Source organism: Candoia aspera, chromosome 11, assembly GCF_035149785.1.
Source record: "Candoia aspera isolate rCanAsp1 chromosome 11, rCanAsp1.hap2, whole genome shotgun sequence".
Lineage (NCBI taxonomy): Eukaryota > Metazoa > Chordata > Lepidosauria > Squamata > Boidae > Candoia > Candoia aspera.
The window spans coordinates 12,902,266-12,915,866 of record NC_086163.1 but is presented as its reverse complement, the minus strand read 5'-3'; the positions used below and the strand labels follow the sequence as shown (position 1 = coordinate 12,915,866).

At 40.4% G+C, this 13,601-nt stretch overlaps 1 protein-coding gene across 1 annotated transcript; it reads right to left on the bottom strand.

Annotated features, from left to right (window-relative positions):
- Positions 1-1,769: 1,769 nt before the first annotated feature.
- Positions 1,770-12,893, bottom strand: CA7 (carbonic anhydrase 7). Its single transcript, XM_063312973.1, has 7 exons — positions 12,826-12,893; positions 10,939-11,136; positions 8,750-8,868; positions 7,527-7,622; positions 6,102-6,164; positions 3,571-3,726; positions 1,770-2,362 (listed from the first exon to the last, which is right to left on the bottom strand). Exons 1-7 carry the CDS (start codon positions 12,863-12,865, stop codon positions 2,240-2,242), a joined length of 795 nt encoding a protein of 264 aa, XP_063169043.1. The 5' UTR covers positions 12,866-12,893; the 3' UTR covers positions 1,770-2,239.
- Between the last annotated feature and the right edge of the window lie 708 nt (positions 12,894-13,601).

The following is a 13,601-nucleotide window of genomic DNA, read 5'->3' as shown; positions in this document are numbered from 1 at the left end:
TTGAATGTGGAGTTGAATGTGGATCCAGTAGTATCTTCTGCCTCATTTACCTAGAACTGAGTCCCTACGGAGTTGAATGTGGAAAGTCCTACGGAGTTGAATGCGGAGTTGAAAGAAACCTGCTGACATTTAAAAGGTGGAAGAGGGGAGGAACAAGTATGAAGTGTGATGGAAAAACCCCAGCCTCCAGTTTGGAGAGGTTTGCAGCTGAAATCGTGGCAAACTTTCACCCAGGTTTTTCCATCACGGCCACCAACATCCTTTCTTTCCTTCCACTCAGAAAATAAAAGGGGATGTATGATAGCAGCGTCACAGGCAATTCCCATATATCAGTTTAGAAGTAAGCCCAATAATCTCTGGTAAGGGCTATAGCAACCTTCCCCATCCTGGTACCTGCACACCTGGAGGATACAGATTGGAGAAGGACAAGGTACAGGGCTAGAGTCTGTTAATCAAGGCCACCAGGTGGCGGGTGTGGATTTTCTTCCCTTCATATATTATACTTGCTACCAATATATGAGCAGGACCAATGACAGGAGTGATAAAGTGTCCTAAAACCTGAAGACAACAAGGAGTGGTTGAAGATGATCCAAGGTCAGCTGCTCGTTGTTAGATTACATGTCCTATTTGGAGAGAGTCTCAGATTAAATCACTAGCATTACTGTAGAGATGGAAAACAGGTTCCTGCTGCAAATCTTGAAGAACCACCATCAGTCAATGGCTGGGTTGGTTTGGTTAGAGCTTAAGGCAATGTGTAGACTCAGCATATTGGAGCATATTCAAGAAAACATGGCTGAGCCCATCACAGCTTGGTGTGATGTGTGAATCTAGGTCTGCAAAGGCCTGGAATGAGTGGGTGGTTCTCCAGATAGTATTAAACTAGCTGACATCATCCCTATTATCCATGCTGGTTAGGGCCAAGTTGGAGTTTTAAGTCAGCAGCATTTTTGAAGGACTGCAGGTTCTCTACTCGTGGCAAACAACTTCAAAGAGGATTGTCTAAAGCAGAAAAATATAGCATGAAGGACAATGAAGTTCAGGCAAAGCAATGAAGTATTGATGGCTTTAGTCAAGCACAACTTTCAATTGCTTATTTTAGGCTCTCTGGCTATAAGAGCACATCAGAGGACAGCTACTGTTGAAGGCTGTGAAAAAATATTACCCTCCATTAATTTTCAGGGAGAAATACTGCAGGACTTTTCATTCTGGTTTCCTAAATTATCCAACTATTTTTCTATGGTTGGTGACAGGTGTTGTGAACATAAAATGATAGGAATCTCAGTTCTCCGAAATGCTGGTCCTTACATAACCCCACGCACATCACAGACAAGCTAGGAGGCTCAGAGACCACTTGTAATTTTGAACAGTTCAGAAAAAGTTTGTGGGTTCCCACAAAATGCCTGTTGAGTGTGGGGAGGGAGAATTTACAGGAGGACAAGCCTGGCTGAAATTAAAAAGGAGCATTGCACCTTTGAAGTGACTTTCAGACATTCTGATGAAGGCACTATTTCCTCAATCGTGCTCACATATTTTCAAACTACTTTGCAACCTTGAGGACTAAAAGCTTGCACAGATTTTAAGATGCAAAAAAACCTTATGTCTACATTCTCTTCTTTCCTTTCAGAAGAAAAGGCTGGCAAATAAAAAAGAGATTTCAGAAGCAATAAAAGGGGATAAATGCTCTAGGAAGGGAAGGGAAATGAAAGAGGTGATCGAAAGTGGGTACAATAGGCAAGGAACAAGAATAGGGCATCTGCAGGGGGGATCAATCAAATCTTCATTATGATTAAAGATCATAAGTTATTTGCAAGACAAAAAGAAAAGTAGAGATTAAAAAAGTACAGATACGCTTGGTTCTGCCCAAATATAAATATCTTAATATTTATGTTAGGGATTTACATTTCATGACAATTGAAACACTTTTTCCTAGACAAAATAAGGAACAAAAAACCCCAGTGTTCCTTCAGGAACATGGTAGTAAAATAATGGCTGTATTTTATAAACTAGAACTGAATGAACTGGGAAGGAAAGGAAGGGAGGGAGGGAGGTGTTCTTAAACATCTGGAGTGGTATGGATGCTTCACACGTTATCTTGAGTTTGGAATCGTGTCAAACTCAATAGATGTCCTGCAGTCTCCTTGCTGTGGCATTTTAAAGCCCAGGATGAAAATCAGAGTCTTATGTTTGCTGATTTAGAAATTCTCTGCATGTTTTGCCTTTTTCTTTCCATCTATTCTTCTTACACCTTGAAGGATGCACGAACAACCCTTCCCTTAAGAGGCTGAGGGGGCCGAAAATTATTCACCATCAAGATCTTTTCATCTTCCTCTGTTGTAAAAAGGAGAGTTCTGAATTTCTCCATCTGTAAAGGCACAAGAAACAGCATTACAGCTTAAAAATACAGCCTGTGAACACGCTTACGAGCAAATAGTAAGAGTGAAAATGTAGCACTTCCATCATTTCTTTATTTCACTCTACTCATCCAGTAATACTCATAACTAGATTATTCATCCAGGGATACTTGTTTTTTTGCAACCAATTTGCAAAATTTCATTAAAAAATTGAAAGATTGTAACAGCCCAACACATACAAAAAAGACTACACATTAGTGCAAGTATACACAATGATTTTAAAACTAAGATATAACAATAGCAACAACAACAACAAAAGAAATTTATGTAAGACCTAAGGAGTTAAAAGAGGTAAACAATATTACTGAAAACACAACATAGCCCAGCTTATGACAATCAAAAAGTAGGCTCTTACCTGATGCTTAAAAGACATTTTATTGTGAACCGCCCAGAGTCCCCCATATGAGGGAGATGGGCGGTGACAAAAATATGATTGATAAATAAATAAATAATTTTTTTTTTCATGCATTACATTCAGAAATGAGAATAATTTAACAGAAATACAATCCATCTCAGCCACAGTAAAACACACACACACACACACACACACACCTGTGGCCAAGTGAAGTACATGTCCATTCAGTTCATTCTGCAGATATTAACTGTTGGGTGGGCAACTTCAAGAGCCTGTTTTCTTCTTTGCATCATTTTTTGTTTTCAGTCTTTATAAAGAATGTTTTCAAACAGGCAAAACTGGGCAACTCCCTTTTTGAATGTCACAGAATTCTTTAGGACCACATTTTATTGTAAACTGCCCAGAGTCCCTCTTTTGGGGGAGATGGGCGGTAATTAAATTTGAATAAATAAATAAATAAATAAATTACTCTGATTTGGCAGAAAAATCAACAAATAATAGCAGTGTAGTTTCCTGATTTTAAATGGACCTCCCTCCCAACACATACAATAGACACACGCTATATATCCCTCTCCAAAATGATAATAGTTAAAAAAAATCCTGGAGAAAAATATCAATTTATAGATGGGATACCCAAATCCTTTGTAGCTGGGTTGCTGAAAGGGATTTAAAAAGTGCATTTCCAAAAGCATAACGGTTTTTTGTTTTAAATAGAGCATTTTCTCCTGATAGCTATTTGGAAGAATATTTTCCATAAACATGGAGCAACTACATTCTCAACACTCACTCACCCTCAAGATTTACCTGTTTCTCTGATACTTGGATAGCTTCCTTCAGCACTATCCAGGTTACACTCTCGTTGAGAGGTGGTGTTGTCAAAGATCCAGGATATGTCCAATAATTTAGGCAGGGGGGAAGAAGGGTGCTTGGGTTGAAAGCTTTGAACTCAGCTTTTGTTCCCTATGAGAAGTTTCAGCAGGAAGAAGAACATGTTATTTGACGCTAGGGATCTTTTAAAAATTAAAAGAGACAATTAAAGATGCAAACAAAAATGGTTTTACAGAACTTCTTGGAAACTACCAAAAACAAACATGAGAACACACACACACACACACACCCAGCATTGCTCAGAACAGTTGTGTCAATGTTTAACTGGTCAATAGACAGGTGACTAGAAAGAAAAAGACACAAAATGGATCTGTGATAATGGGGTGATCTAAGAAAAAACAAGATTCCTTACCAGAAACCCACTGTAATTTTTTTTTTGTTTGCTCTGAAAGCTTAAAGGACTTTCATAAAAGTTAGGAAAACTTGGGGTTTTTTTGCGTGGATAATGTAATATAACCCACATCCAGGCTCCAAATAAAACATCAGCACAAGAGGTATCGGTTTTGTATTATGATGATACGGCTAAGAGAACACTTGAAGAAGGTGCAGAAAATCTGCAGGACAGCACCAAAATAAACATACAGACATGCACACTTCCATAAATGTTGCCTCTTGCACATTTTCATTGGGATTAATTTCCATAATTCAGTTAAGCACAACTCAATTCAGTTAAACACAATTTCTACATGTTATCTCCAAGGGCACTAAATCTGGATTCAATCTAAAATTTCTAGGATGTCCATCAGCAGGTCATGAACACAATATTCCTTCTTCTTGTTACCACAAAACTTAATCTTTCTAGTATATACAAGGGTTGTGCAGTGTTTTGGACTTGATTCCATAAATGTGCTTTGGAGAATGCAGGGCCACAAACATAGCATGTCTGAGCTCCATAGAACAGCTGTGTCTTTTTTCAGGATTGTGCACAATCCCAGGAAAAGATGCGGCTGCTTTAAAGAGTTTCAGATGGGTGCTATGTCCCAACCTCCATGAGCTCTGAAGCACCTATCCAAATCTACTTCCTCCTTAGAAGTAGCACTGAGGAAGGATGGTGGAAGGAAAACTCCTAAAGCTACCTTAGAATTGTACCAGGAAGGAATCTGATAATGTGGTTGGTACTATTTTGAGAGAGGAATAAAGAAGAGGATTTCTAAGCCATTTGATCAACTTCCGCCGAGTTATTTTATTATATTTTAACATAATTTATTTTTTCTCCCTTTCTTCTCTACCATACATCAGGTTCATTGAAATTCTGTTGTAAAGTCAGATGTTAAGCTTCAGTACAATTTGAACTATCTTGAAACTGATGCCTGTACTTTGTTTTTCATGAGTTTAGCAAAATGAATCAAAGCAAAAAGACAGAGGAGGAACACCACAGAGGAAGCAACTGCAAATATTGTCTATGGCTTGTCAAGTTCTTCTGATGTTGTGTAAGCACAATAAACCAAGCACTTTGATTTTATAATTGTTGGCTGTTGCTCACTGTGGGCTTTACATCATAACAAATAGCTTCTGACATGATCTGTCCTCCACATGGTCCTCCAAGGACATTGTCTTCTTTTAAAGATACTTCAGGTAATGGCTGTCATGTCCCAAGAGGTCAGCAACATCCTGAAAACTTACCTGCAGGTAAGTTCACATAATATACTAGACTAGGTCAAAATAGAGTTGGTAGTTTGTGCTTCAACATATAGTGGAAACTCAGCCATTTATCTCAGCATGCTGTTTGAATCAGACCATTACATTAAGTCATGATGTAGGAGACAGTGGTATGCACCTTCCTGAAGAAACTCTCCTTCAACCCAGAAGCTCTGGAGAACTTCTGAGTTGATTCCAACTTCCTCTTTGAGGGAAAGGCTCTTGAGAAAGTGGTTGGGGCTTGTCTACAGAGGATCCTGGAAGAAACGGATTATCTGGATCCCTTCCAGTGATGTTGCAGGCCTAGGCCTGGGACGGAACTGCATTGGTCACTATTGTTGATGATCTACAGCAGGATCTGGATGGAGGGAGTACAGTCCCATTGGTCCTGCTCTCAGAGTGCTCAATATAATTGAACACAGTCTCTTGATATTGGCATGCACATCTTATTTGTGGATGCCCTGGGGGTGCCACTGCACAGAGCACCTGGCTAGAGAAAAAAAAAATTAAAACCCACACTCAGCATTGGATCCTCCCAATGTATATTTCTGATTGTTCACAGAAATTTAAACAAGTTGTATTTCTGTATCTATATCAGTGGTATTCCTAACCTCTTTCTTTTCTGCATTAAAATTTCTTTTTCCACATCTAAGCCCAAGTAACATCTAACCACTGGTTCAAAATGTCCATAAAAGAAGGGTGAAATTAATGGACACTCAAGACTCATTTGCATTAAAAAAAACCCAAGAAGAAATAATCTTAATCTTCATGTCCATATAATTCAGGAGTATTCTACTTTGAAAACTTACTTTAAATTTGACCATATAAAAGGCATCAGTCAGTCTGTTCACAGAAGCATGTTCTTCTCCAACCTAAATGTTTAAAAGGCCAGAGGAGGAAGAATTTGAAAGCAGCCACAATACAGAGCAAGTTAATAATGATTTTCTGTCTGTGGCTTGTAGACTTCTCCCCTGCTCCGCCCACTACTCTTGAAACCATTCAGCTTTTTAGAAACACTGTAATGGTACAATAAAAGGGGGGAAGTTATGATCCACCACACCTTGCTTTTTCCTTTCCTTGTGCCTGGAGTGACTTCCCGAGGGGGTCTGCATAATGCCACTATCTAACATCATTTAGATTCCCCTTGCACAAGCCCACTTTTTTGGCATCCATTTCTCTCAGCCCAACTCACTCCCAGAGTGGTTCTCATGATGAAAATAGGAGGAGAAAGCATTATGTTCCCTGCTTTGAGTTGTACCCTACAAAAATGATGGAATATCAATCAAATCAAATTAAATATTCAATCAATCAAATAAATATTAGAATATCCTTTCAGACTTGATTGCCTCCTGAAACTACACATTCAGCATGGAAAGCCTGTTCATGTCTGCACACAGAGAAACTATAGCATTGCAGACATTGTAGGAGAAGAGCCATGTTAGTTGATGGGGGCAAAAAGTCAGGAGGATTTCTGACTACAGTTAGTCCTCGCTTAACGATGGTTCATTTAGCAACGATTCAGACTTATGATGGTGCTAAAACCCGACTTGCAACTGGTCTTCGCACTTATGACTGTCACAGCATCCCCACGGTCACATGATCATGATTCGGGTGCTTGGCAACCAGTTCACATTTACAACTGTCATAGCATCCCGCGGCCATATGATCGCCATTTTCAACCTTCCCAGCCAGCTTCCGGCAAGCAAAATCAATGGGAAACTGAGTGATTCATTTAATAACCACATTGCTTGCTGCAAAAATGGTCATAAAATCAGGTTGGATTTGTTTAACAACCGCATCATTTAGTGACTGAAATTCTGGTCCCAATTGTGGTCGTTAAACAAAGTTTACCTGTAACAAATTTTATTAAAAGGCATAAACTTTTGTGAGCTGCATTCTGCCTTTTAATAAAATTTGTCAGTAGGAAATGTGCTACTGGACTCCTCCTGATTCATAGCCTTGCAGTTGTCTGTCCTCTTACACTGACACTGCTCACCGATTGTATTAAGCTATGTGTTTAATGACGGTTTGCTGAAGAAACTGCAATATGGTTTTTTACTCAATGCAAGCTGTAAACCAGGGTTTATAAACCAGTATGGCTGGCTTTACTTAACATATTGAGAAAACCAAACAAATCACATTATGGCATAGGAAAGGTGTGACCGAGGTGCTGTATGGGATGCACTGATGGGTGATAGGCATATAACACATACAGCAGGTACCATGGCTCTCACCTCTAAAAAAACACCAACCACCACCAAGCCATCTGGTGCTGCTGCAGCTTCTCCAAACGTTGTGTATTTCTTGGCATTCCAGTGAACTAAATGGAGCTCAGGGGGAGAATCAAGCAAACATCATTACTCCAAACATAAACAGACAAGATCTTGTTCAAGTGGCTGACCACGTCAAGCAGGTGAGCTGAATGTATTGCTTTGTTCAGAAAAGGAAGTTGTCTGAGTTTCTGGGAAGATCCAATAAAGTTGGCAGAGAGCTGTATTTTTACCGGGTAAGTCAGCCAACTGGGGACTGGGGAAGGTGACGACTGGGGAAGGCAATGGCAAACCACCCTGCTCTATAGTCTGCCAAGAAAATATCATGAAAGCAGCATCCCTCCAAAGAGTCAGGCATGACTCGGTGCTCACAGGGGACCTTTCACCTTCATCACCAAGTCAGCCAAGGCCAAATATGCTAAAGAAACCCCATCTACAGAGGAGTGTCTAGGGATCCACATAGGTGAACTAAAAACATGAGCTTAGTTCGGTGACTGGCACCAGTTTTCAGTGCTCACCAAGGATCACTTTCCAACCTATACCCCTCTCCAAATGATAAACCTTTTTGTAGCTGCAGGATCCACTTAGAGGAAGAATAAAGGAACAGCTCCTGGACGCAGCAAGATTTGCAGAATACTAACATTGTATGGAAAAGGAGGTCCTAAGAAAACAAGATCCAAAAAGGATTCAGGGAAAAGACAACATCTTAAATCATTAATGGAGTTTGTCTGCAAGTGGCTTAATGTATTAAGTGTACCTATCCACTGGAGTTTCCAAATCATAGTTTATGAATAAGCATGTGTGACTAAGCAACTGTGGCTTAGTCAATAAACCATGGAGAAGCAAAGCATAACTTAGTGTGTGGGGTGAAATTTTACTTGTTATGTGAAATTAATTTCTTTAATTAGCTATTTGCTGTTTTTCACATTCTTGCTAAAATCTGTTCTCCCGTAGAACAACATATGATCAAAAAACAAGCCTGTAGGTTTGTTTTTATATAGAACTATTAAAATAACATTATTTTTAAGTTACCATACATCCACACTGGGCATAAAGCTTTGCTTCTGAAAATCTGGAGACCACTCAGCAATTTCTGGCTACATGTGGGATGTCCATAGATGCTCCATCTCCTCTACGCTTTCTTTTGTGCGCAGCTTTGCTCTGTCAATGTTTATAAAATAACTCACCTCGCAAGGAAAAGATTTCCCATTAATGGTATGTTCAGATCCAGAATTCTGGCTTGTCCCCCAATGAAAATGGAATTGTTTCAGCCTATAAGGATTTTCCAAGGGGCCTCCACTGACAGCTGGAACCCAAAAGGAAAACAGAAATTGACAGAAGTTCCATCAGAACGGCAATAGTCATACATTTCTTTTTTCCCACCTTCACGGTCCAAAGGCAGAGGATAAAAGGGTGGTTGGTGCAGTGGTTAAAGCATCAGGCTAGAAACTGGGAGACTGTGAGTTCTAGTCCTGCCTTAGGCACAAAGCCAGCTGGGTGACCTTGGGCCAGTCACTCTCTCTCAGCCCTCGGAAGGAGGCAATGGCAAACCACTTCTGAAATCTTGCCAAGAAAACTGCAGGGACCAGTCCAGGAGGTCACCAGGAGTCAATAACTGACTTGAAGGCACAAAACAAAACTGAGAAATTGAAGGGATTACAATTTGTTTTCTGTCTGTAAGGGAAGACTGGGCACTCTCTATATCTAGAGTTTTATTTACAACACACAGCAGAGTACAACCGCAGGCAAAACAGTCCTTCTTCAAAACGGCAGGTTTTGCCTCCAAAACCCCAAAGAGACCCATGAGGTCACGTCCTTTCCTCTCAGCCCTAAGCTCCAAAACTCCTTGATTGGCTCACGTATCAGATTAAGACAGTTTGCTTAACCAGGGTTTGTTGAGTATGTAACAATTGTCTAGTTTCACATCACAAGCCATAAACACTGCAATGCTTTCTTACCATATTTGGCAGCAAATGGAGTAACACCCAGGATCATCTGCAGAAGCCCTCACAGCAGGATATCCGATTCCAAAGTCCAAAATTATTTAACTGCCAGGGCTGGAACGTATTTATTGAAATCTGTGTAAAGTCATTCATTTTAGTCCCTTCAGGGACACTAAGTCCTTATGCTGTGCTGAGTTCCGCAATTATTTCCTAGCAGAAGGGGTTTTTGATGGATTAGCTCATTCTCAGGATGCTTGAGAATGTCTTTCCAATTGATCTTGAGATGTTTTTGAGACTACTGGGGGTAGTGGAGGATGCAACTCCGGTATTATTTTCTGTGATTCATTTTTTCCATCATTCTAAAGCCTCTTTGGCTGCCCCCACTTCCCAATCTGAAGAAAAGAAATATGGGGGGACTTCCCTCATCTTATTTTCTTTGTGATTTATTGAAACTGGGGGAATCCGAGATGGTAGCAGTCCACTGGAGAGATGACTGTACAAGGCAATATGTGGCATTCCCACACTTTACTGGGCCATTTCCTCACTTGAACAAGAGAGTTAAACTCCAGCCATGAGAATTTCACAAACATTCTCTTCTCCTTGGAAGGAAATTTGGGGAAGCAGGTGTGTCCACGGGCAGGGGAGTCAAAAAAAAGTCAAGATGGTAGTCACAACCATGCAACCAAAGCCCCATCCCTTTCTTATGTGCGCCACATAGTTCTGGCCAAATTTTGACTTTTTTGACACCCTCCCTGTGGACACCCCTGTGAATTCTCCCTCATTGGATTTAACAAGAACTGGAATGATAACACACAGGAAGATTTTTTACCACGGCATTACTAAGTTTTTTAGGCTTTCAATGGTTTTAATTTTTAATGTGTTTTAATGGCCTTCTGTGTTATTGTTTGATTATTTATCTGTATTGGGGGGTTAACTGTGTGAGCCACCTAGAAAAGCATATGCGAGATGGGCAACTATACAAATTGAATGAATAAATCAGTATGATTGGAAACTAAATACTTCCTGAACAGTCACAAACACAATCAGCAAAAGTTATCTACTGTGTTTAAGACCTATCCTGCTTTGTGTTGGGCAAGTCTCTGGACCTGTGCCCTCAAATCCTGCTCTTGTGGTGCCTTGAGACTCCATCTAGAAATGAAATGTAATGCACTCACAGGAGCGGCATCTGATTTTGTGCAGCTAGAAAAATCACCTTTTCGCTTAAGGAGCAGTCACTGAGCTCCTTCCAAGGATCATTCAGAAATCCATTCCATCTTTAAGGCCATTCAGAAGAAACTAATGCACAGAATGTAGCCACTGACTGGAATGTAACTCTGTTTGGTTCATTTTGCATCTTATGGTTGTCATAGATTGTATCTTGTGTAGCGGGCTAGAGGGGGTTAGAGGTATTAAAATCAATAAGCTCCGTTCACCTGTTTTATCATCAACATCCTTGAAATCCACCATGACTGAATGCCCATTGTTGGAAATGTCAAGAGATGAACCTGATTCATAGGAAATACTGAGAGGCTTCAAACTGGGGTCATAGATAGCTTGCGTGGGGATGATATCAATCGGAGACTGACGGCTGCCTTGGGCAATGGGATAGGACTTGTACCAGAGAGAAGGTCCTTTGGGGAGAGAGAAAGAGTTATTTTAAGCGAGTCTTTCAAAATCATAGAAATTGTTTCTTCCTCCTCTACATTTTTGGAGTCCTATTAATTTAAAGTTGACACATTAGCAGAGAACTCTTTTGCTGAGGTCTCCTTAGCGAAAGAATGCACATTCAGGAGGAGGATTCTCAGCATGCAAAAGGTCACAGGCACAAATCCTGGCACTTCCTGTTAAAAGTTTTGGATTTGGGGCAGGAGATAGGAAAGATTTGTGGAGGGAGATCAGCATTGTTTAAAAGTCAGATCATGATGAACAGCACCTACAGTACTTTTCAGGCACAATTTGACTTCTGCTTGTTCAGAGAGCAGACAATAAAGTTGTCAGTGATCACATCTGATAAAGTTGATTGTGATTTTTAAACAGAGAAATAAATCTAACATGCAATCCATCAAGGCAAAATGCTCACTTATAAAACAACCATTAGGTTTACTAGAACCATCTTTTTTGCCTGGTGAGGGATGAGTTTCAGCCTCCCCAAACAAACCAGGAGGGCTCTGGTCTGCCTTCTTTCTGAGGTCCAAAGGCTTCTGCCTGAGACTTCCATCTTGATAAGAGGAAGAAGTCCTGGATGAAGGTCCACCCAGGCAGTGATATTCAAAGGCTAATTTAGATCTAATGTGAACAAATATATGATTGCAGGCTTACAGATAATCTAGGTTTTGTGCACTGTTATGGGTGGACATGTTATTCATGCCTTGCTCTGGCTGAAGGGCCTTTCCAAGATCCCAAGCAAATGGCCTTGTCACCTAAGAGCCTTGTTTGGGGACAATCTGCATGGAATGCTCAGAGATGCTCAGCCACTTCCTTAGGAAAGTTGTCAGCTTTTGAATGTGGCTTGATAGCAGATGTGTTTGCATAGCTCTGAAAAGGAAATCAAATGAGGTAGACCATCTTTTCCCACCCTCACGCAACTGGCCCAAGACATTTTGCTGCCTGAGATAAGCTGCAAAGAACAAGTCTGTGTACAGAACTCAATAGGACCGAAATCTTTCCTCAACCCTGGATGATGGGTCAGCATCCTCAATTGCCCCTGAAGGCATCAGATATAGTTACTCCACCACCACCTTCCTGCCATCTCCCATCTGAAGCAGCTGTCTTCTTATGACTAAGGGTAGGGCCAGCCCACTTATCCACCTCTTCTGTGCCAAACTGCTTTGGGGACCATTTGTTTCCAATTTCTTATTTTTAAAAGGTGACCTATTCCCTGATCAGTGTTGGAGCACCCATGTTCTATCTGCTTCTCTTCCCTGGTTTACTTTGCATACAGAATGATCTTTGATCAGCACTTCTTGCAAGCATCTTTTTAATGAGTTATTTGGAAAGGCCAACAGAAAGGATCCCAGTTCAGCAACAAAATGCAGTAGGGCTATAGCCTAGGAACTTTTTTTTTTCCTAATAAAAAAAACTGAAGAAGCAGGAGTGTCCAACAGATACTTTAAAAAGCCCACAATCAGGGCATATTTTGTCCCAGCAATAACATAAAAGCTGGTTGGAAGTTAACCCATTAACTGCCTGTTTGCATATTGCCTGATGGTGGTGGGACCTACTGTAGGCATGAACCCAAGCAGTATAATACAACTCTATTGAGTAGTAGGAAGATGGGATGCATAGAAAACAGAAGGGGAAGGGTTGTGCAAGTCACCTACCATCTTTCTGCCTGTATCCCCAGCAGTTATGGCCTGTCATTATGTAGATTGCTTCCTTCTGCCTGGCTGCCAGATCATTTAATCTAAGAGCTTCAGCTTACCTGCCCTTATAATAGCTCACTTGCAGGACAGTGTTAGGCTCTTAAAGAGACAGCAGCAATTTTTTTATCCTAAATTTGCACAACTAGAATTATTGTGTGTGTGTATGAGAGTCCCAGGAAAAGATAAACCACTGCATTTTTCTTTCATGTACAGATTAGACATTGTAATTCTTCAGGTTGTCTGTAAGAGGCCCATCAACAAGGACAGCATGGGACATGAGAGATTTGGTGCGTCTGATTGGTACATCTTCGCTCTGAAGTAGTCTTATGGATGGGCTGATTATCCTAAGATGATTAATTGTTCTGCTGAATTTAAAGCCAGTCTGAGAGCAGAAGCAAGGATTTTGCCATTGTTCAAAACACATTTGGGATTCAAAATACAGTGGGATTAGAATGGGGAATTCTAATTTATTTGTCCTTACGGAATGGTTAGTAGATAGTGCGTATTAATCAGCATGGGAAACACATTTCTGATTTTGCCAATATTTTGCACCATTTGAAAGATTAACACATTTATTATAGTATGAACCTTTCTGAACCATGGCCCATTTTATAAATTCACATGGGATTATGGCATAATAAAAGCTGTTGTTTTATGTGTCAGAAGACTGCTGGCTAACAGAGCAGGCTAAACCAACCATGGGATTGTTTTGGTTTTGCTTTAATGAGTAGTGT

What these genes read in the sequence shown, in the direction of transcription:
- CA7 (XM_063312973.1), bottom strand. Translation starts at nt 12,865, where the DNA reads ATGACAGGCCATAACTGCTGGGGATACAGGCAGAAAGATG. An exon ending in GGGATACAGGCAGAAAGATG is followed by an intron (nt 11,137 to 12,825) that starts GTAGGTGACTTG and finishes CTCTCCCCAAAG; the next exon opens with GACCTTCTCTCTGGTACAAG. An exon ending in TGGTTGGTGTTTTTTTAGAG is followed by an intron (nt 6,165 to 7,526) that starts GTGAGAGCCATG and finishes TTAAACATTTAG; the next exon opens with GTTGGAGAAGAACATGCTTC.